This window comes from Scyliorhinus canicula, chromosome 1, assembly GCF_902713615.1.
Source record: "Scyliorhinus canicula chromosome 1, sScyCan1.1, whole genome shotgun sequence".
Lineage (NCBI taxonomy): Eukaryota > Metazoa > Chordata > Chondrichthyes > Carcharhiniformes > Scyliorhinidae > Scyliorhinus > Scyliorhinus canicula.
The window spans coordinates 66,503,781-66,530,021 of record NC_052146.1 but is presented as its reverse complement, the minus strand read 5'-3'; the positions used below and the strand labels follow the sequence as shown (position 1 = coordinate 66,530,021).

At 46.7% G+C, this 26,241-nt stretch overlaps 1 protein-coding gene across 3 annotated transcripts in view; it reads right to left on the bottom strand.

The window, feature by feature from the left end:
- bicdl1 (BICD family like cargo adaptor 1) overlaps positions 1–26,241 on the bottom strand; it is a 121,529-nt gene that overhangs the window by 49,853 nt on the left and 45,435 nt on the right. For 2 of the 3 annotated variants that reach the window (XR_005460070.1, XM_038792121.1), the window contains exons 3-5: positions 11,995–12,111; positions 8,065–8,076; positions 7,406–7,552 (exon numbers count right to left, since the gene is read on the bottom strand). Coding sequence is in view for 2 of the 3 variants with exons in the window: in XM_038792121.1 (XP_038648049.1) it covers positions 7,406–7,552; positions 8,065–8,076; positions 11,995–12,111 (276 nt within the window). In the remaining variant the exon portion in view is untranslated. The remainder of the gene's footprint in view (positions 1–7,405; positions 7,553–8,064; positions 8,077–11,994; positions 12,112–26,241) is intronic. The other variant, XM_038792126.1, reaches the window with a different exon arrangement.

The following is a 26,241-nucleotide window of genomic DNA, read 5'->3' as shown; positions in this document are numbered from 1 at the left end:
GCAGAGAGAGAGAGGCAGGCAGGCAGAGAGAGAGAGGCAGGCAGGCAGAGAGAGAGAGGCAGGCAGGCAGAGAGAGAGAGGCAGGCAGGCAGAGAGAGAGAGGCAGGCAGGCAGAGAGAGAGAGGCAGGCAGGCAGAGAGAGAGAGGCAGGCAGGCAGAGAGAGAGAGGCAGGCAGGCAGAGAGAGAGAGAGAGAGGCAGGCAGGCAGAGAGGCAGGCAGGCAGAGAGAGGCAGAGAGACAGATAGATGTGCACACACAGGCACAAACAGACAGATAGGCATGCATGCACAAGCAGATAGAGAGGTCCGCATGCACGCACAGACAGGCGCGCACGCACAGGCACAGACAGACAGTGACACTAGCATGCACGCAGGCAGGCATACTGGCAGACAGAAAGGCGCACAGGCACAGATTCAGATATGCGCGCACACAGGCAGGCAGACAGATGCACATACGACAGTCACAGACAGACACAGGCAAGCATGCACGCAGGTTGAAAGGCAGGCGGATGGCCTCAGAGACAGACGTGCTTGTATGCACAAGCACAGAGTCAGACATGTGCACAGAGACAGAGGCGCACGCCCGCACAGGCACAGAGACAGATGTGGGCACGCACACAGGCACAGAGACCGATGCGCACGCATGCACAGGCACAGCGACAGACACGTGTGCATGCACAGGCACAGAGACAGACACGTGTGCATGCACAGGCACAGAGACAGACACATGTGCATGCACAGGTACAGAGACAGACGTGCATACACACACAGGCAAAGTCGCGAGCGCATACACAGGCACAGGGACAGACACGCACGCACGTACAGGCACAGAGGCACACTCATGTGTGCATACAGGCACAGAGGCAGACGCACAAGCTCATGCACTGAGACAGGCCCATGCACACAAGCAGAGACAGACATTCGCGCACACACAGGCACAGGGACAGTCGCGAGCACGTACATAGGCACAGGTACATGCGTGCACAGACAGGCACAGGGACAGACTCATGCGCACACACAGGCACAGAGAGAGATGCACAAGCACACGCACAGAGACAGGCAGGCAGGTGTGCACTGACACAGACAGGTACACACTGACACCATTCAACAAGGCTACTGGACTCGATGATCAAGTGACAGAGGGGAACATTGATTTTCTTTGGAGATGGAAGAACAACACAGCAACATCTGAAGCCTTGAAATAGTTTCTGGATTATGTTCCATCAGTCTCACTGCACAATCGTGCTCATTACACATGCATTGTAATGGAAGGTAGCCCACGGTGGCTCACAGCTGTTCTAAAATTGGATCAGAATGTTGGCCCCTGGGTAAGCAGTACTGTTAAGACGGGTGCTGTTAAGGTCAGGGATGTTCACAAGGCCTGGCTTGATGCACATGAAGGGGCCAAGAACTGGCATCTCTTTTGACATCTTGTGGAGGGAGACCATTTTTAAATGTTACTTGCATCACAGTTGGGAATGAAGAATTAAGAAAGTTTAGGCAGAAGTCGAAAGAAACTCTTCCAAGACCTTGGAGTGTGTTTTTTGGCCAGGAGTGGTTGGTCGGGCTGGTTTAGCACACTGGGCTAAATAGCTGGCTTTTAAAGCAGACCAAGGCAGGCCAGCAGCACGGTTCAATTCCAGTACCAGCCTCCCCAAACAGGCACCGGAATGTGGCGACTAGGGGCTTTTCACAGTAACTTCATTTGAAGCTCATTTGAAGCGATTTTCATTTTAGATAGGGAACAGAAGTGAAAGTGGGTTTCTTTTTAAATTGTGGAATTTTGGAGGTTTACTCTCAAGGCAATTGTGTCGTTGCTGGAAAATGAGTGGAGGAAAACTTTATCCAATATATTGGTGAATAATAAAATGTAGAAAATAATCAACTGAAGAAGTGAATCAGAGAGTAACATAATCATGGAGTTAAAAAAACAGCTGGATAGTCTGACACACAAGGAAACTGCAAGTTCTATGTATGTCTGTAATCATAGAATCCCTACAGTGCAGGAGGCCATTTGGCCCATTGAGTCTGCACTCACCCCCTGAAAAAGCACGAGTCGCAAAAAGTTGGTTTACAGGTGCAACAGGTGATTAGGAAGGCGAATGGAATTTTGTCCTTCATTGCTAGAGGGATGGAGTTTAAGACTAGGGAGGTTATGCTGCAATTGTATAAGATGTTAGTGAGGCCACACCTGGAGTAGTGTGTTCAGTTTTGGTCTCCTTACCTGAGAAAGGACGTACTGGCGCTGGAGGGTGTGCAGAGGAGATTCACGAGGTTAATCCCAGAGCTGAAGGGGTTGGATTACGAGGAGAGGTTGAGTAGACTGGGACTGTACTCGTTGGAATTTAGAAGGATGAGGGGGGATCTTATAGAAACATATACAATTATGAAGGTTATAGATAGGATAGATGCGGGAAGGTTGTTTCCACTGGCAGGTGAAAGCAGAACTAGGGTGCATAGCCTTAAAATAAAGGGGAAGTAGATTTAGGACTGAGTTTAGGAGGAACTTCTTCACCCAAAGGGTTGTGAATCTATGGAATTCCTTGCCCAGTGATATAGATAGTTTTTTGAAGAATAAAGGGATTAAGGATCATGGTGTTCGGGCCAGAAAGTGGAGCTGAGTCCATAAAAGATCAGCCATGATCTCATTGAATGGCGGAGCAGGCTCGAGGGGCCAGATGGCCTACTCCTGCTCCTAGTTCTTATGTTCTTATTTCCCCCTTCCACCCCACCCTACAGCCTTAACCCCATCGAACCAACACATCTTTGGACACTGAGGAGCAATTTAGCATGGGCAATCCATCTAACCTGCACATCTTTGGACTGTGAGATGAAACTGGAGCAACCGAAGGAAACCCACGCAGGCACGGGGAGAAAGTGAAAACTCCCTCGTCCTGTGCTAGACTTAGCTTGATTCAGTTCAAGGTGGTCCACAGGGCCTTCATAACGGTAGCCCGAATGAATAGATTCTTCGAGGGGGTGGAGGACAGATGTGGAAGGTGTGGAGAGACGGATCTTGCTGAGATGGAGGGACTCAGAGACCCTAAAGCCAGGAGTGTGGGTCAGCAATATGGTAGGGTTTCTCAGTCTGAAGAAAATCAAGTTCGCTTTGAGATGATCAATACAGGGATTCGCCCGGAGTTGACAGCTGTTCATCGATTTCCTCAACAAAAATTGAACGTCAGCAGTAAGGGAGGGAAAAGGACGGGGTGAGGAAAACAGGAGGCATGGTAATGTTAAAAAAGGACAGGGGGCTTAGTATACGGGTAACTGGGGACAGGGTGGGAGAAGCGGGGAACATGGTTTATTGTTTGTTGTTCTTTTAGGGGGTATTTTGTGCATCGACCCGCACGGTTGTTTTAGAAATGTCAACATGTTAAATTGTGAAAATTACAAATGCTTCAGTAAAATATTTTCTAAAAAAAAAGAAAGTGCAAACTCCACACTGGACAGTCACCCGAGGCTGTAATTGAACCCAGTCCCTGGTGACGTGAAGCAGCAGTGCTAACCACTGTGCCACCGTGCCACTCCAAACATTGGCCCAGATCTTCCTGGTCTCCAGATGATTTATCCCTGATTTATTAACTGAACTCCTCAGCTGCCATGGTGAGAATTGAACCATAGTCCCCAGAGCATTTGCCTGGGTCTCAGAATTACTAGTTCAGCGACATTACCACCACACCACCATCGCCCCTTTCACAGACCCATAGAATCCCTACAGTGCAGGAGGAGGCCATTCGGCCCATCGAATCTGCACCGACCCCATGAAAGAACACTCTATCTAGGCCCACTCCCTCACTCCATCCCCGTAACCCCACCTAACCTACACATCCTTGGACACCAAGGGGCAATTTAGCACTGACCAATCCACCTAACCAACATCCTTGGACTGTGGGAAGAGACCCACGCAGACACGGGGAAGAAAATGCAAACTCCATACAGACATTTACCAGAGGTTGGAAATGAACCTGATCCCTGGTGCTGTGAGCTAGCAGTGCTAACCACTGTTCCACCATGCCGCCCCACATTCAATAGGTTTCTTGTAGAGTTGTGATTCTTTAATGCAATCTGATCTGTGCCAACTATGATCCAGGTTGTTGGGGTAAATTTACATTTGCCATTATAGCTGTCACTCCGTCCTGGGCATTTTATCTCCTCTCCCAAGCTCATGCTTTCTCCAGGTTCCCTTCCACTGTGTACTGCTCTAGTTTTTAATCTCCTTTTCCATGCCTATCCTGACTGCTCCTGCCCCCACTGGCTAATTTTGCCCCCTCTTGGCATAACTGTGGCTGACAAGCCTCAGAATGGAGAGCTCTAACTCACTGAAGCTGGAGCTGCAAGTAATAGCTTAAGCTTCTCCTGGTTCGAATCTAAAAATATACAGGCCCTCAGGTTATTCATTATTAAAAGTCATTTATGATTCATCTGTGATTCACTGGCTAACGCTCCATAGATTTCTCTATTTTTATTCCCTTTCTCTGAACATTCTGCTTCCTCACGTTAAATCTGGCATAATTTTCCTACTTCCTGCTGTCTCTGTTTTGTGCTGTCACCCCAAACTGGGAAATTTCATCAGTTTTGCTTCCAATTTCCATTCTTCCCTCATCTCAGATTCTCCTCTTCCTTGACTTCTCTGTCTTTGTTCCTGGGGATAGGTTTTGACCGCTATGTATTATAAGCCCACAAACTCCCACAGCAATCTTGGCTGTACTCCTCCCGGTTTCTCCATTTCATCAGTTCTGATAATGCTCGCTTCCATACCAGTCTTTTCCTTTTCCTCATTCCTCCATGGTCAACGGAGCCCTTGTCTGTCTGTGTCCTTTTCGATTCACGCACATTTGCTCTATCTTTCAGAACTACAATAAGGCTTTCCCTTGGCCTCATCTTTCACCCAACTAGTCTCCATGTTTAACAAATCATCTTTCATCACTTCTATCAATTCCATCATGATAGTGCCAGCAAAGTCGTCCCCCCACCTCCCCCGACCCACCAACATTTTGAAGGGACCATTCCCACTGTAACACCTCGACCCACTCCTCAATTACCCCCAACATCCCCTCCTGTTTCAAAGGGAACTATCTTGTGCAAGTGCAGAAGAACCCCCCTCCCCCCAAACTGCTGACGTCGAGCCCTCCTGCGCACCACCAAACCTATCTTCCACCCCATCAAAGATCCTGCTCATCCTGGCAACGGTCAAATGCACCCTATGAATCACTTGAATTGGATAAGGCTAAGTCTAGCGCACAAAGAGGATGCAATCACTCTCCTCAGATCCTGCTCCCATAACCGAGCCACACCTCCCTGCCCAGCTCGTCCTCCCACTTCCGTTTAACTTCTCCTATCAGGGCTCCCTCCCAATCCATTAATTCCTTATAAATCTCTGACACCCTACCCCCACCAATTCCTGTTTTTGACACCACCTTGTCCTGCAGCCCCTGGGCAGTAGGTCGGGAAAGTGCTTCTTAACATAATCTCATACCTGTAAGTACTGGAACCCATTCCCGCTGGGCAGCTCATACACCTCTTCCAATTCTTCTAGACAGCCTTCAACCTCAGGTGCTGCCGCCAATTTTCCCACATCCTCAGGGCCTGGGTTCGTGGAGAACCTGGCCGGTGAGAACGCGAGAGGCATCATCAACAGTGCCGCTAAACTTGTGTCGATGCACGAGGCTGCCTCCATCCGCTCTCACACCGACATTGCATCCACCTTGCCAGCGACAGCAGGAGCACGTCCCACCTCTTAAAATCCCCCTTCATCTGCTCTACCAACCGTGCCAGATTCAATTTGTGTAGTTGTTCCCATCTCCACGCCACCTGGATGCCCAAGTATCTAAAGTTCATCCCAAACACTTAAAATGGTAGCTCGCCCAGCCTCCCCTCCTGCCCCCTCGCCTGGATCGCGCAGACCTCGCTCTTCCCCACGTTTAACTTACACCCGGAAAACCAGCTGCATTCCTCCAAGATGTTCATGATTCTCCCCATGCCTCCCAGAGGGTCCAAAATATAAAGCAACAGATTGTCCGCATGTAGCAAAACCCTATGCTCCACCCGCACTATCCTTTTCCAACTCCTTGATGCTCTAAGCACCATTACCAATGGCTCTATCACCAAGACAAAAAGCAACGGGAACAGTAGGCATCCCTGCCCTGTCCCACGATGCAATCCAAAATACCCTGAACTCAGGGCATATCACTCCCTATCGGCGCCCCATATAACAACTGGACCCAATCCGTAAACCCTTGCCCGAACCCAAACCGTCTCAGTACTTCCCACAGCTATTCCTATTCTACTCAATCAAATGCCTTCTCCGCATCCATAGCGACAGCCACTTCCACCTCCTGTCCCTCCGGGGGCATCATCACATGCTTTTCTTTTCTCTTTTTTTCTGTTTTTAAATTTAGAGTACCCAATTCATTTTTTCCAATTGAAGGGCAATTTAGCGTGGCCAATCCACCTACCCTGCACATCTTTCGGTTGTGGGGGTGAAACCTACGCAAATACGGAGAGAATTTGCAAACTCACACGGACAGTGACCCAGAGCCGGGATCGAACCTGGGACCTCGGCGCCGTGAGGCTGCAGGGCTAACCCACTGCGCCACCGTGCTGCCCATCATTATCAAATTCAATAAGCGCCTAACATTCGCCGACAGATGCCTCCCCTTTACAAATCACGACTGGTCTTCCCTATCACCCCGAGCACACAGTCCTCAATCCGCGAGGCCAAACTATTTGCCAACAGCTTGACATCTGCATTTAGCAGCGATATCGGGCTGCAAGACCCACACTGCTCCGGGTTCTTGTCCTTCTTCAAAATTAAGGATACGGAAGCCTGCAATAACGTAGAGGGAAGCCCCTCCTTTTCCCTCGCCTCATTGTATGCCGATACCAGCAGGGGCCCCAGATCTCCCAAAAACATTTTATAAAATTTCACAGCTGCCTCCCTCTTTCCTTCCAGAATTAACAGTAGACTGTGTTTGCTGCTCACACTGTGTCCGCACTGGGGAAACCAGACGGATTAAGTGACCACTTTGCGGAGCATCTCCTTTCTGTTCACAAACATTACGCCTGTAATTTTAATGTTGCACTCCAGTCCCACTCTGACATGTCTGTCCTTGACCTCCTATTCCAATGAAACACAACATAAGCTTGAAGAACAGGACTTTACCTTTCAATTAGACACCATACAGCATCCAGACTCAACATTTTCAACAAACATGCACCAATATCTTGGGATTGTCGGTGGCGATTCTAGTTTCCAAGCGTGGTAAATTCTGTCCAAGGGGTGGAGCATGGCAACACCTTTATACAGCATGTTTCTGACCCCAAAACATACACTCCACACCTCTCTAGAACACCTTCTTGGTGTTAGTTCCCCTTGATCTGCATGCAATCTTCTCCTTCTCACCTGCAGGTCCTTGTTATGGCTCTGTCGCTCTGCCATCAGCACTCGGTCCTGAAGGTCCTCAATTGTGCTCTGCAACAGTTCGTTTTCCTCGATCATGGCACTGATGCGTCGCTCCAGTTCACGTTTTCGCTCTGTAAGTGCCTTTATCTGAGATTGGGAGGTAAAGTCAGATGTCAGAAAGCTACACCACACATACAGTGACAGTGCGGAGATAGAAAGTAGGCTCCAGCAAAGTGGGTGGCAGCAAATGAGAACAGGAAAGTAACGGGGCCGGAAAGGTAGGGACAGGAAAAAAAAAAATCAACAGCGCCGAGGTACGGTCAGAGGGATGGCAAGACAGGCATGGAATGACAGGCAATGGGGAACACAGGACAACCAGAGCCACTGGGTATTTGAAACTGCCACTAGGTACAATAGGAGCTTCCAACCACCCAGCATTCAGAGCTCTCAAAAGCCACTGCCAGAACTAATCACAATCAAACAAGTTTCAGTTATATACGGAGAGGATGGGAGGGTTACACGCATGCATAAGATTCTGTGTTTGTCTGTTCGGGGGCAGCAGGTCACTGAACCCAGTGATGGGGATAAATGATTTGATTACAGCAATGAAGAATGATTGACAGGTTGTGAAGAATCAGGTAGGAAGTATTCGTACTTACTTCGAGAATCTGCTGCTCCATATCACCACACACAAACAAAAGGGCGGGGTAGGGAGAGAAAAAAAATTTAACAGTAATGAGCAGGATTTTGAAGATTTTGGTGACTTGTTTTTTCGATGAGGGAATAGGAGGTTAATTTGCTTTTTCCCTCTGGTCGGAATATCTTGCCTTGCTGGCTTGTATTCTAATGGCATGATTATGTAGATACAAGATTACAGAGCCAGAGGCTTCTCACATTTCAAAATTCATTACAAATCTTGCTCACTCTTATTCATTGTAACGGAGAAGCTTTTGTTACATTTCACATGCCAGCAAATTCTATTAACCTGCACTCTCTCGCACTGGAAAACCGACAAATAAGACAGGTCATTCTCACATATCTCCCATCACACTAGAGCAGTCTTCAAAGTCAGGAGCGCGACCCGTGGGTGGGTCACGGGCGGGTGTCGGGAGGTCGCGGAGCCATCCGACACGGCGCTCCCGATTGCGCATATTTGCGCGCAGCAGCAGTCTTAACTATGCAAGCAGCCCTTTTACCAAATAAAAAAAATGCGGCCGCACTGCGCATGCATTCCCGGTGATCGGTGCGCATGCACAGTGCGGCCGCATTTCTTTTATTTGGTAAAAAGGCCGCTCGCCGCCAGCATAGTTAAAAGCCGGCTGCTGCTCGCTCTGCCCTGTCGGAAGCCAAGGCAGAGTTTCTCCCCCCCCCGGCGACTAGCACCATCGGACCCACCCGCAGAGATCCAGCGCCATGGCCTCCACCTCGGAACTCGCCTGTATCTACAGCGCGCTCATCCTACACGACAATGAGGTCATCGTCACCGAAGACAAACTCAATACCCTGATTAAAACAGCTGGTGTGACCATTGAGCCTTTCTGGCCTAGTCTGTTATGCCAAGGCATTAGCTAATATTGACATCAATAGTCTGATCTGCAACATTGGTGTTGGTAGCAGTGCCCCAGCTGCTGCAGCAGTTGTTTCCACCGCTGCCCTTGGGGTTGCTGCTGAAGAGAAAAAGGAAGAGAAGAAACAGGAAGAATCTGAAGAGTCTGACGATGGATGACATGGGCTTTGCTCTCTTTAATTAAACGTGCTGTTCAACAGCATCATTAAAATTTATAAAAAATAAATAAAAATTGAATATAAAAGCCGGCTGCTGCGGCTGAAGACCGCGAATTTGCACAATCGGAGACACAGAATATTTCAAAAAACATTCTATCTAATCTTCCTGCCTGAGGGAGGCAGAGAGCTGGTCACGGCCCCTGAACATCGGCATCACGTGATTTGGGCGCGATGGCGATTCTTCAAATTTGACAGCAGCAATCAAGGCAAGAGAAAATGGTGGGTCCCGAAGGTCGGCCGGCGTGGGTCCCGAAGGTCGGCCGGCGTGGGTCCCGAAGGTCGGCCGGCGTGGGTCCCGAAGGTCGGCCGGCGTGGGTCCCGAAGGTCGGCCGGCGTGGGTCCCGAAGGTCGGCCGGCGTGGGTCCCGAAGGTCGGCCGGCGTGGGTCCCGAAGGTCGGCCGGCGTGGGTCCCGAAGGTCGGCCAGTTAGCAAAAATGGGTCCCCGGAAAAAAAGTTTGAAAAACACTGCACTACAGGACCCTGCAGACCAACACACATTCATGTACCGCACCAGACATTTCTCCCAAGTATACTTACCCATACATGGCAAGGAGCACATGCTTCCCACCCACACCATACAAGAGTGGAACTAAAAATATATTCATATCCCACACATAAAAGGGAGCCCAAGTCTCCTCATACATGCTACATACACTCTCAATGCTCCCATGTAGATTTTTTTAAAAAAATAACATGTTAGCCTGAAATTCCAGGTCTGTAGTTCAACTATCATAGCTAATTCACAGAATGTTGCCATCACCAGCATGGTCAGCATTAACTGCCCTTGAGAAGGTAATGAAGAGTCACCTCTTGAACCCGTACAATCCATGTGTGGTGAAGGCAATGACCACCTCCGACAGCACAGTAGGGGAGAGAGTTTCATGATATCGACCCAGCGATGATGAAGAAACAGCAATAGGTTTCCAGGTCAGGACGCTGCATGACTTGGAGAAGAACGTACAGGTGGTGCTATTCCCATATTTCTGCTGCCTTTGGCTTTCTAGGTGGTAGAGGTTGTGGGTTTGAGAAAGCCTTGGCTCGTTGTCGCATTGCAGCTTGCACAGATGACAGCCATGTGGAGTGAATGTTTATGGTAATTGACCGGTGCCAATAAAATATGCTGCTTTGTCCAGGATAGTGTTGAGCTATTTGAGTGTTATTGGTGCTGCACTCATCCTAAGTGGAGAGTATGCCATTACACTCCTGACCTATGCTTTGCTGATGATGGGTAGGCTTTGAGGAGTCTGGTAGCAAATCATTTGTTGTAGAATACCCAGCCTCTGACTGGTCCAGTTAAGGTTTTGGACTTTGCTTATCCGTGAACATGTTAACAGTGGGAGATTCAACAATGGAAATGCCATTGATTGGCAAGAAGAGTTGGTTAGGCTCTCTACTGTTGAAGATGTTCATTGCCTGGAAATAATATAGTGCAGCAAAATAGACCTGGGAAATGCTACATTTATGGTCCTGTCCTAGTGGAGTTTACAGATCTGAACTTGTCCAGGGTGCTCTAATTGATCTCAATGTCCTTGTTTTAGAGGTGGTGACAACTGAAATGATTACTACTCCTGATTTCTACCCAGTTATTCCGACTAGAAGATAATTTGTGTGAATAATAAGAAAGAACAAGCTTTGGCTTGGATCTGAAGTATTTTGCAGCTGAATAACTGCTGTCTCTTGCGTAGAGAAGAGTAGCCATTCACCCTTGGGAGCCTGTATACACAATGGAGTTGTTTCACACCTACATATGTTAACAATGTTCATACCCAGTCCAGCAGAACACGGAGATCACCTTACACAGTCAGACTGTTTGGATTTCTGGACTAAAAGCTCATTTACATGACAAGAGAACCTGGCACACTCACTGGGCGGGATTTTCTGGCCATTACCACCGGCAAGATCTTCCGGTCCCGACAACAATGACCCCTCCCCACCACGGGTTCCCCAGCAGCAGAGGGTGCAAACTACGTTGGCAGTGGTGGGACCAAAAGATTCCATCCATGGTGAGATAGTAAAGCTCCATCAACCCTCAAACAGAAAAATAATTATCTTTATAATGGACAGATGCACGCAATTTGCATTTGAGGGCTTTATTTGCCTTTTTTGGGGGAATAAAAATATTATACAAAACTGCCGAGATACTCTTCTATTAATTTTGCAGGGAGATAATCAGCCATGATTTTAATATTGTTGATTGATTCAAAACTAAATAAATCCACTTTCTTTGCTGAGACCACCACGTTTTTGAAATGTTAAAACATTCACATTTATAGACATGAATCAGATATTCAAAACGGTTTCAGTCAGGTGACCCAGAGCAAATGATGCCATAAGCAATGAAGACACTTACCTACACGGGTGATAGAATGATTAATATCATCTGAATTTTTTGAAACAGAAATCCTTTGATTTTCATGGGAAAATTGTGGGATTATGAGAATAATACCACTAGAGCGATAGGTTTTCTCTACATCTCCAATTCCTGTTTCTGATTGCCCATTCTATGAAAGATGACTAAGATGGATATTCAGTACTACCATTTGTGGGTTTACGAGTGCTGTAATCTGTAAATTTATTTATGTTTTTGCTGTCAGCTAAATCTAAAGTACTGAGACAGAAACTGAAATTCAACACATCACAGCCCAAGAAACCCTTACACCAGGAGGCTTGATCACATGGCCACAGTATCATAATACACGCCATCAATATAGATAGGCAGAACTGTCAACACACAAGCATGTACCTCGATAGGAAAAGGAACAAACATGGAATCACCACATTGGTGCACTCCAGGCAGACCTCACCTCAGCTTGCAAGCTCTCCAGGCGTGCTACATGTTGGTTTGTTGATGTGTTTTTCTCCCGGAACTCATCACGGAGGTTGTGAACTTGCATTGAGAGCTGCTGCTCTATCTCGGCTGCCTAGGGAGGAAGAAACAAAACAATGATATGGGACTAAAAGGGCACACTATATAAGCACAATTAGTAAAAGGAAGATCCAATGCCAAGTAATGATGCACATTGTGTGTCGTTACAACTCCACGCATGGATGAAAGCATACTATGGTATTTAGACAATTACTTATGTTGACAACAGCCTCTGCCCCTAAACCTTAAGACACAGATAACAGTATCCTTCCGCACCCCACCAATGCAAAACAGGATTGTGATGGAACTCTCACTGTTCACCTGGTCAGGGGTAGCCACAACAACACAAAAGAAGCCAGAGACCAGCTGTGAAATAGCAATTTACTTGACTGACCCTTCTGTTCGTGCCAGAGTATTCTCTGAAAGTTGGCGAAGTTCCCAAGATTACTATAGTGGATGAGGTTTTTGGGGAAAGGGGGTTGCACGCATCTATCATAGTTTTAAGACACTGCTAAAATTGTGTAAAGTAAGCTTTTACGTGGTGCCCGTTTAGTATTCCTTCTATAGTCATAGTTTTGTAAAGCATAAGGCATTTTGTGGTGTTTTCTAGCATTTGGTGATATTGACCTTGAACGTTTAATAAATACCTATATTTGGCTTTCAATTGAATTCCATTTTGAGTTTTCAATTCAAATAGTAAATATCCCTTACCATAATTCCGGTGTCTAGGACCGAGGGGTACCCAGGGCGCCTCGAAACCGCCCACTCAGGAAAGACTGCCAGATAAAAGTGGGCAGAGACTTTCCTTTCCTCTCTCTCCCGGGGGCACTGCTCAAGTGGAGTAGGCGCAAGGTGGTTGTGAGTCCACCGGTAAGAGAGAGAGGATCACCCGGGCAGTGGTGGGGCTTGGACAAAGGGGTGTCAAGCCCAATATAAGCCCGTTGGGTGGAGTTAGAAAGGGGGATCCCGCTACACAAGGCAGGCATTTAATGTGCGACTTTTCCAGCATATGGTGTGAGAGCAGAAGTATAACTAAAACAAAATGCTTGATGATGAAAACTCTCTCCGGTCGACTGGGTAATCTGGTGTCTGATGCAGGCAGTTCTGATCACTAGTGATCCAGGAAGGAACAAATCAATCAAATAACTAGAAATGCAGAGAGCGCTTGTGAAAATCTATTTTGGTCTTGTTGGTTTCTATTCTGGGATTTTCCGGTTTGGTCCCTGTAAATGATTCATTCGTTTCTGGGCAGGCTTGTGTTAACACTGTATTTTTTTGTTGTTCTTTTGTTTTAACGATGGCAGATATTTTAGATGTCTTAAGAGAAAGAAAATCAGTTCAATTCTGTAGGGTTATCTACTCTCCTGAGAATTAAGGTCTTTCTATTCTAATCAGGTCAAGACAATGTTCCATTCTAAAGATAACATTCAGGAGTAATGGGAGCAGTTTGAAGGGTATTCCGAGAAGTGCCTGTAATTAGGACAGAGAAGCCCATCAATGATCAGATACTAGAGGGAATTTCCAGGGAATTGCGATAGGAATAAATCAGCCCCCATTTCAGTGCCTCTCTCAGGAACTCCTGCAAACTCTCTCTCTCTCTTCCTCCTCTTCCACCCCCCCCCCCCCCCCCCCCCCCCCCTTAGGGAAACCAGGTTTTCTCTGCTCCAAGCATCCTGACAACCTCACTCAGTAGAGCAGCAAATTAGATCAGAGGAAAGTAGCAGGAGAGGTAGCTCATTCAGTCTATCAAGCCTGCTCCACCATTCAACTAGATCAGGGTTTTTCAAAGCGCAGGTCGCTACCCATGGGTGGGTCGCGGAGCGATTGGTCGCACCATCCCAGCAGTGGGCCTAATCTCGGGAGAAGCACCCAAGCTGGCGCCACTTCCAAGGCCTCTGGCAGTGCGGTAAAGGAGAACTGCGGTAAAGTCCCAAAGGGCTAGTGACTGGGAGAGTGTTATTGTCAAATAACACACTTTCACCCTCGGTGAAGGTATGGTGTGGAGCTGATGTTTAGTCGGAGCTGAGGTTAAAGAGAGCATTCCCTTCCTCACTGCTCATCATGTCGGCTCAGACCCTCCACAGCATTGTCCCCCGTTTGCAGTGTGTCACTGGGTTTCTGCTCGCACCACACCAAGGTGCAGCGAGGCTTTTACCCTCGAGCGTTGCCCACAGCTGCACACCTAGTCAGAAGTTTTAATTTCAACTGAGCTCAAACAGAATGATGGAAACAAGAGGAAAGTATCAAGCGCTAAACAAGAAAGAACTGCTCACAGGGGCGACACTGGCTCTTCATTTTCTTTATTTACAGCCAGAAAAAGAACAGAGTTTGCAAAAAACCAAACGAGCTTCAACCGTTGCTCAAGTTGCAGAAATGTCAGTTCCAATAAAGCCTTCAAGCGTAGACGAATTGAAGAAATTTAAAGAGACTGGTACAATAAAGCTCATTTCGAAGTAAGCGGGATGGAAAAACTACTGTGTACTCGTGCTGACGTTGATGTGGCTAACTCACTTGGTTTTTGTGACAATGTTAAATAGTACTGCTGAGCATGAACTAGTTCTGAAGTACTTTGCATTGTGTGTCCTAAAGCAACATCCAAAGTAAGCTACTGCTTCGAGGTTGTTTAAAGAGATGGAAAACAAAAACTTAAAAACCAAATTAGGATACCGTGCAAGCATTTATGATTGTGGCAAGTTATTTTGTGATGATCAATATGAAAATAAGATGATGCATATCCTTTCTTACCTGAGACACAATTAGATTTATCCTGGGGCACATTTGATGCACAGCATGCAGTCATTCATGGTTTGAGATGTAAATAGTTAGTTACAATGCCTGTTTTAAAAGTTGTTTTGAAGTTTGTTGCTAAATTTCAATATATATTTGAATGTTGGATTAGTTGCAATTTTTAAAAAAAAGGACGACATGGTGACAGAGTGGTTAGCACTGTTTGCCTCACAGTGCCAGGGACCCGGGTTCAATTCCACTGTCTGTGTGGAGTTTGTACATTCTCCCAGTGTCTGCGTGGGTTTCCTCCACAGTCCAAAGGTGTGCATGTTAGGTGCATTGGCCATGCTAAAATTGCCCCATGGCGTCCAAAAAGTCAGATGAGGTTACGGGGATAGGGAGGGGGGAATGGGCCTAGGTAGGGTGCTTCTTCAGAGGATTGGTGCAGACTTGATGGGCTGAATGGCTTCCTTCTGCACTGTAGGGATTCTATGATTCTAGGAACAGCCGCTACCGGCTTTTACATTGAGAATGGCGGCAGCCCATACCGCATTGTACATGCAAATAAACAAGACTGTATGGACCCTTCCAGACAGCAGCAGCAGGGAGCAATTCACACGCCCTGCATGTGCACTTGACGTCAAGCGCCCTCCAGGTACGTGCTTTAGGTGCCAAATCACGGAGCAGTGTTTCTTCCACTTTGCACATGCTGGCGAGCAAGGCAAGTGAACTGTGAAGAGGAATAATTTGCTTAAGAGTAAGAGACGGCCAGAGACTCAAATAGGCAGTGTACCTACTGGACTGGATCTCACAACTGAATCTGGAGAGTTGCTCAGGAGAGTCCCGGGCAGGACAATGCAGTGCCGGTGTTAGCTCTGTATAGAGCTCCAGGGCCTCTGATTAACAGCCTGAAAAGAAGAAACTTAACTCGGGAACAAAGCAGTATAAAGATTGTTGAAGTATGGTTTTGTCAATGGTACCATTGCAAATAAGAATGCAACGCCCATGTGTGTTATATGCAGGGAAGCACTGGCAAATGAGAGGAGATGTTTCAGACTTTGAAAGAAAAATGGTCTGCGAGAAATGTCTTTTGAGGCTGAGACCCCAGAGTCAGTTATTAACTTAGAGCTGACTCCAAATTAAAGACTATGCTGCTCTAGCCGGCCTGTAAAACTACATTATTTCCTGCCGGCTTGGGGCTACCCACAATGGAAACCCCATTGACTGTCTGGCGAGATGGGAGAATCCCAGTGGGCCGCTGCATCTGGATGGAGAATCCTGCCCCCATCTTTATTTACCGCGTTACACCCTGTATACATTTTGAAAGTTACACTGAGGTCACCTCTCATTCTTCAAAACTCCAGAGAATTCAGACCCAGTTTCTTCAATCTCACCACCCCAGGGATTGGTCAGGTGAATCTTCTTTGCACACTCTCTATAGGAATTTTATCCTTTCTTGGATAAGGAGACCAAAACTGAGCACAGTGTGATAAATGTAGGTTTATTTAGTATAGATTGTATTATATATATATCTGTTGCAGTAATATATTTAAAACATTGTTCAAAATACAGGTAGGCGGTGTGTCTGAAAAATGTGTAATTAAGATGTTGTAAAAGTGTGATAATCATTCATTCCAACCATTTACTTGTTTACAAATAGATACCTGATATTCCCTGGAGAGTAGATCATTTGAGACACTATGTTTAACCTCAGGTAAGTAGGTCATGGGATTGGAGTGGGATAAAGATGATGCAATTAATGGGAGGAGCCAGGTCTGTCTGTAGTTTTGCAGTTTGATATAGGTTGAGCCTGCTGGAAGTAAGTGGAGCAGAAGTTTTGCCAAATGCTGTCAGGTTGGGTAGGAGTCTGATAGAGTCAGAATGATTTGCAGGTTGTGTCTGAAAGTGTCTCCCTCTACTTTTCTGAAAGAAAATCTACTACACACAATAGTACAACAAGTCTCCCTGTGTTTGCTACCTGCATTTACCACTGGATTTTGGCCTGTAATGGGCTTTGCTTAATTGGAGATAAAACGGTATAATTTAGTAGTTAAAGTGTTTCCTTTTGTTTTAAGAATTGTTCAACTGTTAATTGAAAAGCTATTTCCTGTGCTGTTAATGTGGCTACTCCTGTGTTAATAATAAAGTTTTGTTTTAATATATCAGATCTCGATTTGCCAGTGAAATCGCTCCTGGAGCGAAATTATCTTTTTCTCACAGTTTACAAATAGAAAAATTGTTGGGGTCTCTCATATGTTTGCCAATATAAATTGGGGTCTGGTATGGACACCGTAACAGCAGTACTTTAGGTGTGTTCTCCCCGAGGCTCCATACAATTAGAGCAAAACATCTTTACTCCTGTACTCAAATCCCTTGTGATGATGACCAACATACTATTTACCCTGCAAATTGCTTGCTACGGCTCACGTTAGCTTTTTAATGACTCACGAACAAAGACACTCGGGTCCCTCTGGATGTCACTACTTTCCAACCTCACCATTTCAGAAATATTCTGCCTTTCTGTTTTTTTTTAAAACCAAAATGGATAACTTCACACTTACATTATATTCTCGACTTGACTCAAAACTTTGCAATGTGTAAACAAGAAAGCAAATGACATGCAATATTAAGTAGATGATGCGAGTTTGTGCTAAAAACTGCAACCATGAATAATTGATAACACGACAAGGGACACAACATTGAATAAAATACAGCTCGAGGGCATTATTGCACTCTCTGAACAAATATTAGAAGAATACTTATAATGTATGATAGCAATTGGCTGGATAAACAGAATGTTGACGTATACAGATATATCTGTAAGAGTAGACACTCAAGGTTGTTAGAGCTAACACTCGATGAAGCATTAGTGAGCAGATCAGCTTCTCCAAGAGGATGCTTCAACAAATGCTGCCAGAGTAGTTCTTCAAAATCAGCAGCAATGAAGGGAGACCAAGGGAGCTAAATAGTCTCCTTGTAAATAAGTAAGCTCAGAAGTAACAGTGCTACCAATGCAGCCAAGATGACACTTGAAGTTTAACCCTTAGCCTACCACAGATTAGGAATACAGGAACAGGAGTACGCCATTCAGCCCCTTGAGCCTGTCCCACTATTCAATGAGATCATGGCTGATCAGTGATCTAACTCCATGTACCTGCCTTTGACCCATATCCGTATGAGGCGTCCTGTCCATGAACTGTAAATTTACAAAACCAAAGAATCAAGCATGCAGGCAATCAATCCCTTATGATCGATGAAGTTATTGCAGAGAACTTCTTTGTACTGGGCCAGACTGATTATAAACTATAGTGCACTGAGTAAGTTAAATATGAGTAAATACTTCACACTTACAACCGCAACCGTATGCTGCGCACTATCACCCAGCACAATGAATGTTGGCAGATATGAAGCTTTCAAAAGAATTGCCTAATTCAATAATGGAAAAAGGCACATGCGTTTAGCATTCAAGTCACATGAGTAGTGATGAGTTAATCCCGAGATACGACGTGAAACAAGAGGGCAATCCACATACTATAAAACATTTGCCAAAATTAATTAGGATTAAAGTTTTGTAACCTTAATTCTTAAGAAATCATTGAAAGGCTGTGACAAAGAAAGAGGCCATTCAACCCATCTTGCCAGTGTTGGTCAAAAAACCCTTAAAAGCTAGTCACCGATTCTAATTGCATCTTCCAGCACATGGCCTGTTGCCGTGCAGGTTAGAGCACTTCATTTGTAGATCCAGATAAGTTGAGGGTTTCTGCCTTCACCACCAAACCAGGCAGTGAATTCCTGCTGCTGAGTGAGGGCATTTTTCCTCAGGTGAAGTCACACGGGATCAGGGGTGAGCTGGCAAGGTGGATACAGAACTGGCTAGGTCATAGAAGGCAGAGAGTAGCAATGGAAGGGTGCTTTTCTAATTGGAGGGCTGTGACTAGTGGTGTTCCACAGGGATCAGTGTTGGGACCTTTGCTGTTCGTAGTATATATAAATGATTTGGAGGAAAATGTAACTGGTCTGATTAGTAAGTTTGCAGACGACACAAAGGTTGGTGGAATTGCAGATAGTGATGAGGACTGTCAGAGGATACAGCAGGATTTAGATCGTTTGGAGACTTGGGCGGAGAGATGGCAGATGGAGTTTAATCCGGACAAATGTGAGGTAATGCATTTTGGAAGGTCTAATGCAGGTAGGGAATATACAGTGAATGGTAGAACCCTCAAGAGTATTGAAAGTCAGAGAGATGTAGGTGTACAGGTCTTTTTTTTAAAAATAATTTTTATTCAAATTTTTGAACAACAAATTTTCTCCCAACAGTTAAAGTAAACAAGGTGTAAAACTAAACAGAAACAGAAAAAGAAATCCCCCCAATACAAAGTAATAAATTAATAACTAATAACAATACAAGAAAGAAAAGAAAATAGAATACACACCGTCGCAAAAACAAACCCCCTCAACAAACCCCTCACCCTCTTTCCTCCCCCCCCCCCCCCCCCCCCCCCCCGGTTGCTGTTGAGACTGACCACCCTCTACCTCTCCGCCAGGAAATCGAGAAAAGGCTGACACCGCCGGAAGAACCCTTTTACCGAACCCCTCAGGGCAAACTTAATCTTTTCCAGCCTGATGAACCCAGCCATGTCATTGATCCAGGCCTCCGGGCTCGGGGGCTTCGCGTCCCTCCACTGTAAGAGAATCCTACGCCGGGCTACTAGAGACACAAAGGCCAGTGTACCGGCCCCTCTCGCCTCCTGCATTCCCGGCTCCGATGCTACCCCAAAGATCGCGAGCCTCCAGCCCGGCCCCACCCTGGAACCGACCACCTTGGACAAAGTCCCCGCCACCCCCTTCCAAAACCCCTCCAACGCCGGACATGCCCAAAACGTGGGTCTGGTTCGCCGGGCCTGCCAAACACCTCCCGCACCTGTCCTCCCCCCAAAGAACCGGCTCATCCTGGCCTCAGTCATGTGCGCCCTATGCAGCACCTTCAGCTGAATTAAGCTGAGCTGTGCGCAAGAAGAGGACGAGTTCACCCTCCCCAGGGCATCCTCCCACGTCCCTTCATCAATCTCTTCCCCTAGCTCCTCCTCCTCTTCCTGCATCATCTGATAAATCGCCAAGATCCTCCCCTCACCGAATCACGTCCCCGAGAGCACACTATCCTGCAACCCCCTAGGCGGCAGCAGCAGGAACTCCGCCACCTGCCGCTAACAAACGCCCTAATCTGCATATATCTAAAATTGTTCCCAGGGGGGAGACCCCACTTCCCCTCCAACTCCTCTAAAGTCGCAAACTTCCCATCGAGGATAAGGTCCCCCATCTGCCTGATGCCTGCCCTATGCCAACTCAAAAACCCACCATCCATTCTCCCTGGTGCAAACCGGTGATTGCCCCGTATCGGGGCCCACATTGAGGCCTTCACTTCCCCCCTGTGCCGCCTCCACTTCCCCCAAAATTTGAGGGACGCCACCACCGCCGGACTCGTGGAATATCTTGCCAGGAGGAGTGGAAGCGGGGCCGTCACCAATGCCCCCAAACTCGTACCCACACAGGACGCCACGTCCAGCCTCTTCCATGCGGCACCCTCCCCCTCCATCACCCACCCGTGAATCATTGCCACATTCGCATAGGTGTACAGGTCTACAGGTCACTGAAAGAGGCAACACAGGTGGAGAAGGTAGTCAAGAAGGCATACATTGGCCGGGGTATTGAGTATAAGAATTGGCAAGTCATGTTGCAGCTGTATAGAACCTTAGTTAGGCCACACTTGGAGTTTGGTATTCAATTCTGGTCGCCACACTACCAGAAGGATGTGGAGGCTTTAGAGAGGGTGCAGAAGAGATTTACTAGGATGTTGCCTGGTATGGAGGGCATTAGCTATGAGGAGCGATTGAATAAACGTGATTTGTTCTCACTGGAACAACGGAGGTTGAGGGGCGACCTGATAGAGGTCTACAAAATTATGAGGGGCATAGACTGAGTGGATAGTCAGAGGTTTTTCCCCAGGGTAGAGGACTCAATTACTAGGGGGCATAGGTTTACGGTGCAAGTGGCAACGTTTAGAGTAGATGTACGAGGCAAGTGTTTTTTTTTATTACAGAGGGTAGTGGGTGCCTGGAACTTGCTGCCGGAGGAGGTGGTGGAAGCAGGGACAATAGTAACATTTAAGGGGCATCTTGACAAATACATGGATAGGATGGGAATAGAGGGATACGGACCCAGGAAGTGTAGAAGATTGTAGTTTAGTCGGGCAGCATGGTCGGCACGGGCTTGGAGGGCCGAAGGGCCTGTTCCTGTGCTGTACTTTTCTTTGCTTTTTGTTCTCATGTCCCCACTAATCCTTCTACCCATCTGTGCCCCCAGGAACTGACCTCTCCCTTCCAGGAAACAGGTTCTTCCGGCCTACCCTATCTCGGCTCTTCATAATTTTGCACATCTCAATTAAGTCACTCCTCAGCCTCTTCTGTTCAAAGGAAAACAACCTCAGCCTATTCAATCTCACCTCTTAGCTATAATTTTCAAAGCCTGCCAACATTCTCGTAAATCTCCCTGCATTCTCTCCAGAGCAATTACATCCTTCCTGTAATGTGCTGACCAGAACTGAACACAAAATTCCAGCTGCAGTCGATCCAGAATGTTATAGTTACATTTCCATAGAGTTCCACAGTTACATTTATGCTTTTATATTCTATACCTTACCCAATAAAGGAAAGCATTCCATGTGCTTTCTTTACCATCAAATATGTTTGTGCTGTCACCTTTGGGGATCCGTGGACATGCACTCCAAGGTCTCTTATTTCCTCAATCCCTCACAATACCCTCCTGTTTATTGTGCATTCCCTTGCTTTGTTTGACCTCCCCAAATGCATTACCTCGCAATTATCGGGATTGAATTCCATTTGCCGCTTCTTCACCCACTCAACAAAACCATTGGTATCATTCTGGATTGACAGCTAACATCTTCACTATCAACTACATGGTCAATTTTTGTGTCATCTGCAAATTTCCCAACCATACCACCGATCATTAAGTCCAATTAATTCAAATACAACAAACAGCAATGGCACCAGCAGTGAGTACCATGAAATGGAACTGGAAATTGCTTTCCATTTGCAAAACATTCATCAACCTTTGTTTCCTGTCACTAAGTCAATTTTGAATCCAACCTGCCCCCTTTCCCTGTATTCTATGGGCTTTTATTTTTCTGACCAGTCTTCCATGTGCAACCTTATCAAATGCTTTACTAAAATTCACAAACAACATCCACTGCACTACCCTCATCAATACTCCTTGGGCGCGATTCTCTTGCCACGTTGTGCTCAAGCCAGACTACAAAGCAGCGGGACAGTCCAAGAGAGCCCTCCAGTGGTCCGCCCGGCAGCCGCAGCGCCCTCCGGAGTTTACCCAAGTCCCGTGAGACGTTGAAATTGGAACACCGGCCAAAAGGGGCGGGACTAAACTGTGCTCTGGGAAGTACGTCTCAAACCTACTTAGGACCTACCTGCCCGATATCCACCGGCTTCCCGCGATTCTCCAGGGAGGCTGCAGCCGGGCACCGTTCACAAATGTGGACCAGGGGGGGAATGGAACCCAGCGGGGCTTCTGGGCCATCGGAGGTCCCTGGGTGGCCAGGGTCAGTACAGGGTGCCTCCCTGGACCTCCCTCTGGAACACGGGCACCTTGATACTGCCCAGCTAGCCACACCGCCATTGCCACGGTGCCCAAATGGCACTGCCAAATTGGCGTGAGCACTGCCTGGGTGCCAGGTTGGCAGTGCAAAGGTGCTCAAGTGCCAGGTGCACTGCAAAGTGTCAGGAGCCATGGGAGGCCATGCCCATGAAATGAGGGTGAGGGGGTGTTTAAATGGCGAGGGTGTGTCAGGCAGGTAATTAAAGGCCTCCGGGAGGTTGGGTAGGTGCCTGGTGGGGGCCCTGGAAGGGAAGGGGTGCGATAAGGTGGCTTGGGGGAGGCCTGAAGAGGGGGTGTCCCCCAGGATCCCATAGAAGAGGGGTTCTCACTTGAAGGGTGTGGGGTAGCGCCCATATGTGTGGAGGTGTGGGGGACCCAGAAGCTCACTTAGAGATTGGGGCACCCTTTCAAAATGGCAGCCTAATCTTGGAGCTCAGTTCCCCAGTGCTAAAAAAAAATTCTAAGTGTGAGCTAAACCAGTCAGAAACTCCCCAGGCCCAATAAAGTGACTGAGTGTCATTGAATAGCATGGGGAAATTCACCGGCAGAACCGGGAGGAAGCTCCCTGAAAAACCCAACACCAATGAACTTCAGTGCCCATTGTTTCCACAAAAAATGTGATTAAATTAGTGAGACACCATCTTCCCTGAATAAAACCATTTAAGGGGCATCTTGACAAATACATGAATAGGATGGGAATAGAGGGATACGGACCCAGGAAGTGTAGAAGATTTTAAGTTTAGACGGGCAGCATGGCCAGCACAGGCTTGGAGGGCCGAAGGGCCTGTTCCTGTGCTGTACTTTTCTTTGTTCTTTGTTTTTGTACTATCCCTGATCAAATGACAGTTTATCCCGTCTCTCAGAATTGATTCCAATAATTTGCCCAACACTGAAGTCAGACTGACCGGCCTATAATAATTTGGCCCATCCCTCACACCCTTTTTAAATAAATGAATAACATTCACAGATCTCCAATCCTCTGGAACCTCATCTATATCCAGTGAGGATTGCAAAATAACCCTCAAGAGCTTCCGCTATTTCCTTCCCGGCCTGGGACACAATCCATCCAACCGTGGCGATTTATCCACATTCAAGAATGACAGTCCCACCAGTACTCCCTCTTTCATTGCGTTTGTCAATGCTCCTCTTTAACTTGAATGTTATAGCATCATAGAATTTACAGTGCAGGCCATTCGGCCAATCGTGTCTGCACCGGCCCTTGGAAAGAGCACCCTACTTAAGCCCACGTCTCCATCCTATCCCCAGTAACCCCATCTAACCTTTTTGGACTAAGGGCAATTTAGCATGGTTAATCCACTTAACCTGCACATCTTTGGACTGTGGGAGGAAACCGGAGCACCTGGAGGAAACCCACGCAGACACAGGGAGAACATGCAGACTCCACACAGACAGTGACCCAAGACGGGAATCGAACCTGGGAACCTGGAACTGTGAAGCAGCTGTGCTAACCACTGTGATACCGTGCTGCCCTAATATCTGCATCATCCTTTTCCTTAGTGAAGATAGAGACGAAGTACTAATTGAGAACCCTGCCTACCTCTTCCTGCATCCACACGCAAGTTACCTTGTACGTCTTTGTTGGGCCATACACTTTTCTTTTTATTCTGTTGCTCTCAAGTATGCTGGCAATACATCTTTGGGGTTTCCATGATTTTACATGCCAGTTTTTTCACATCCTCACTTTGCTTTCTTAATTTCCTTTTTTACTTCACGCCTGCGCTTTCTATACTCCTCTCGACTTCCTACAGTATTAACTTATTTGTGATTGTCATCAGCTAAATCTTTCTGCTTTATCTTACCCAGTTTGCCCCTGGATAACCAGGGGGCTCCAGATTTGGCAGTACCGCCCATTTTCTTTGTGGGGACATGTTGATGCTGTGCCCGTAGAATTTGCTGATGAATGCCTCCCACTGATTTTCCTTCAAGTAGGGGTATCCAGTCCACATAGCCAGGTCACTTCATTGCTTGGTAAAAGTTTGTCTTTCTCCCCAATTTAGAACTTTTGCTTCTGTACTATCTTTGTCTTTTTCCATAATGATGCTAATTCTTTGCATTGTGGTCACCATCTGCTACTTCATCCATTTACCCTGCCTCATTTCCTGAGACTAAACCTAGAATTGTGCTCAAAAACAGAAAATGCTGGTCAATCTCAGCAGGTCTGACAGCACCGGTGGAGTGGGAACAGAGCTAACATTTGCAGTCCGGATGAATCTAGACAAAGAGTCATCCAGACCCAAAATGTTAGCTCCATTCTCTGCATTTTATCGTTTTTGCTTTCATTCCAAAATTGTGCCCCCTCTTGTTGGGCTGGCTAAAAAAAGACAAGTTCTCTGGAAAGTACAGTTCAAGAATCCTGTGTTCTCTGTGCCTTCCGCACGGTTCGTATCCCAGTTGATATTAGGGTAATTCAAGTCACCACCTAATACTACAGAATTGTTTTTGCACTCACATTTGCCTATCTATGTGCTCTTGTAATGCCCCCTCACTATTTCGGGGTCTACAGTACACTCCTTGCAGTGTGGCTGCCCCTGTTTTTATTTCTGAGCTCAACCTTGTTTGATGATTCATTTGGTATATCATCCCTCCTCACATCTGTAAATGATTACTTAACCAAAAATGCAACCCCCCATCATTTTTTAAAAAACTACCTCTCTACCCTGCCCAAAATTTTTATATCCAGTGATGTTGAGCTGTCATTTTGCCCCTCTTTAAGCCAAGGTGTCCATTATGGCAATGATATAATGCTGCCATATGCCTGTCTATTTGTGCCCTCAGTTTATTGTTTTTGTTTGCTACAGTCATTGCATTTACACATAAAAATTTACACCAGTCCCAGGGAACCATAGGCTGCTCTCTCCTTTTTGAAAAAAAATTGACACTTTTTTTAAATCGTTCATGGGATGTGGACATCGCAGGCTGTGCCAGCATTTATTGCCCAGCCCCAAGTGCCTCTTTGTTTTGATCGGGAGTCACATATAGGCCAGACCAGGTAAAGACAGCAGATGTCCATCCCTCAACAGACATGAGTGAACTAGATGGACTTTTATGAAAATCAACAATGGTTTCATGGTCAACATTAGACCTCTTATTCCAGATTTTAATTTTATTCAAATTTGACTATCTGCAGTGGCGGGATTTGAACCTGGGTCTCTGGTTTACTCGTCCAGTGATAATGCCACTATGCTACCGCCTCCCATGGGTCATCTCACATCAGCTGAGGAGCAAGGTTGAGAAGGTGGGACCTTCATGAATAACCCCAGCCAGTACAGGAACCGTGTCACTCCGAATCATGAACCAGCTGTCCAGCTAACTGAGCTAATCGACCTCTGCATTTACATATTTACCTTTTAACACTGCCAACTTCCTGTGCTGTCACCTTTGCTGTTTCTGTCTTTCAAAATCAATCGCTAGTTTTCTGTCTCCCGCTCCCTGCTCTGAATTTATCCTATCTGAATCTGTCCTCAGGTTCCAATCCCCTTGATAATCTAGTTCATATCCTTCCCAACTACACTAGCAAATCCATGGGGAGGATATGCGTCCCAGTCCTTTACAGGTGCAGTCTGTCCAGCTTGTACATGTCCATCCTTCCCCAGAACCGGTCCCAATGCCTCAAATCTGATGCCCTCTCGCCTACACCAGCTTTCTAGCCACATGTTCAATCATTCAGTTCTCCTATTTTTATGCTCGGGAGCATGTGCCACTGGGAGTAATTCTGAGATTACCAATTTATAGATCCTGCTTTTCAGTCATC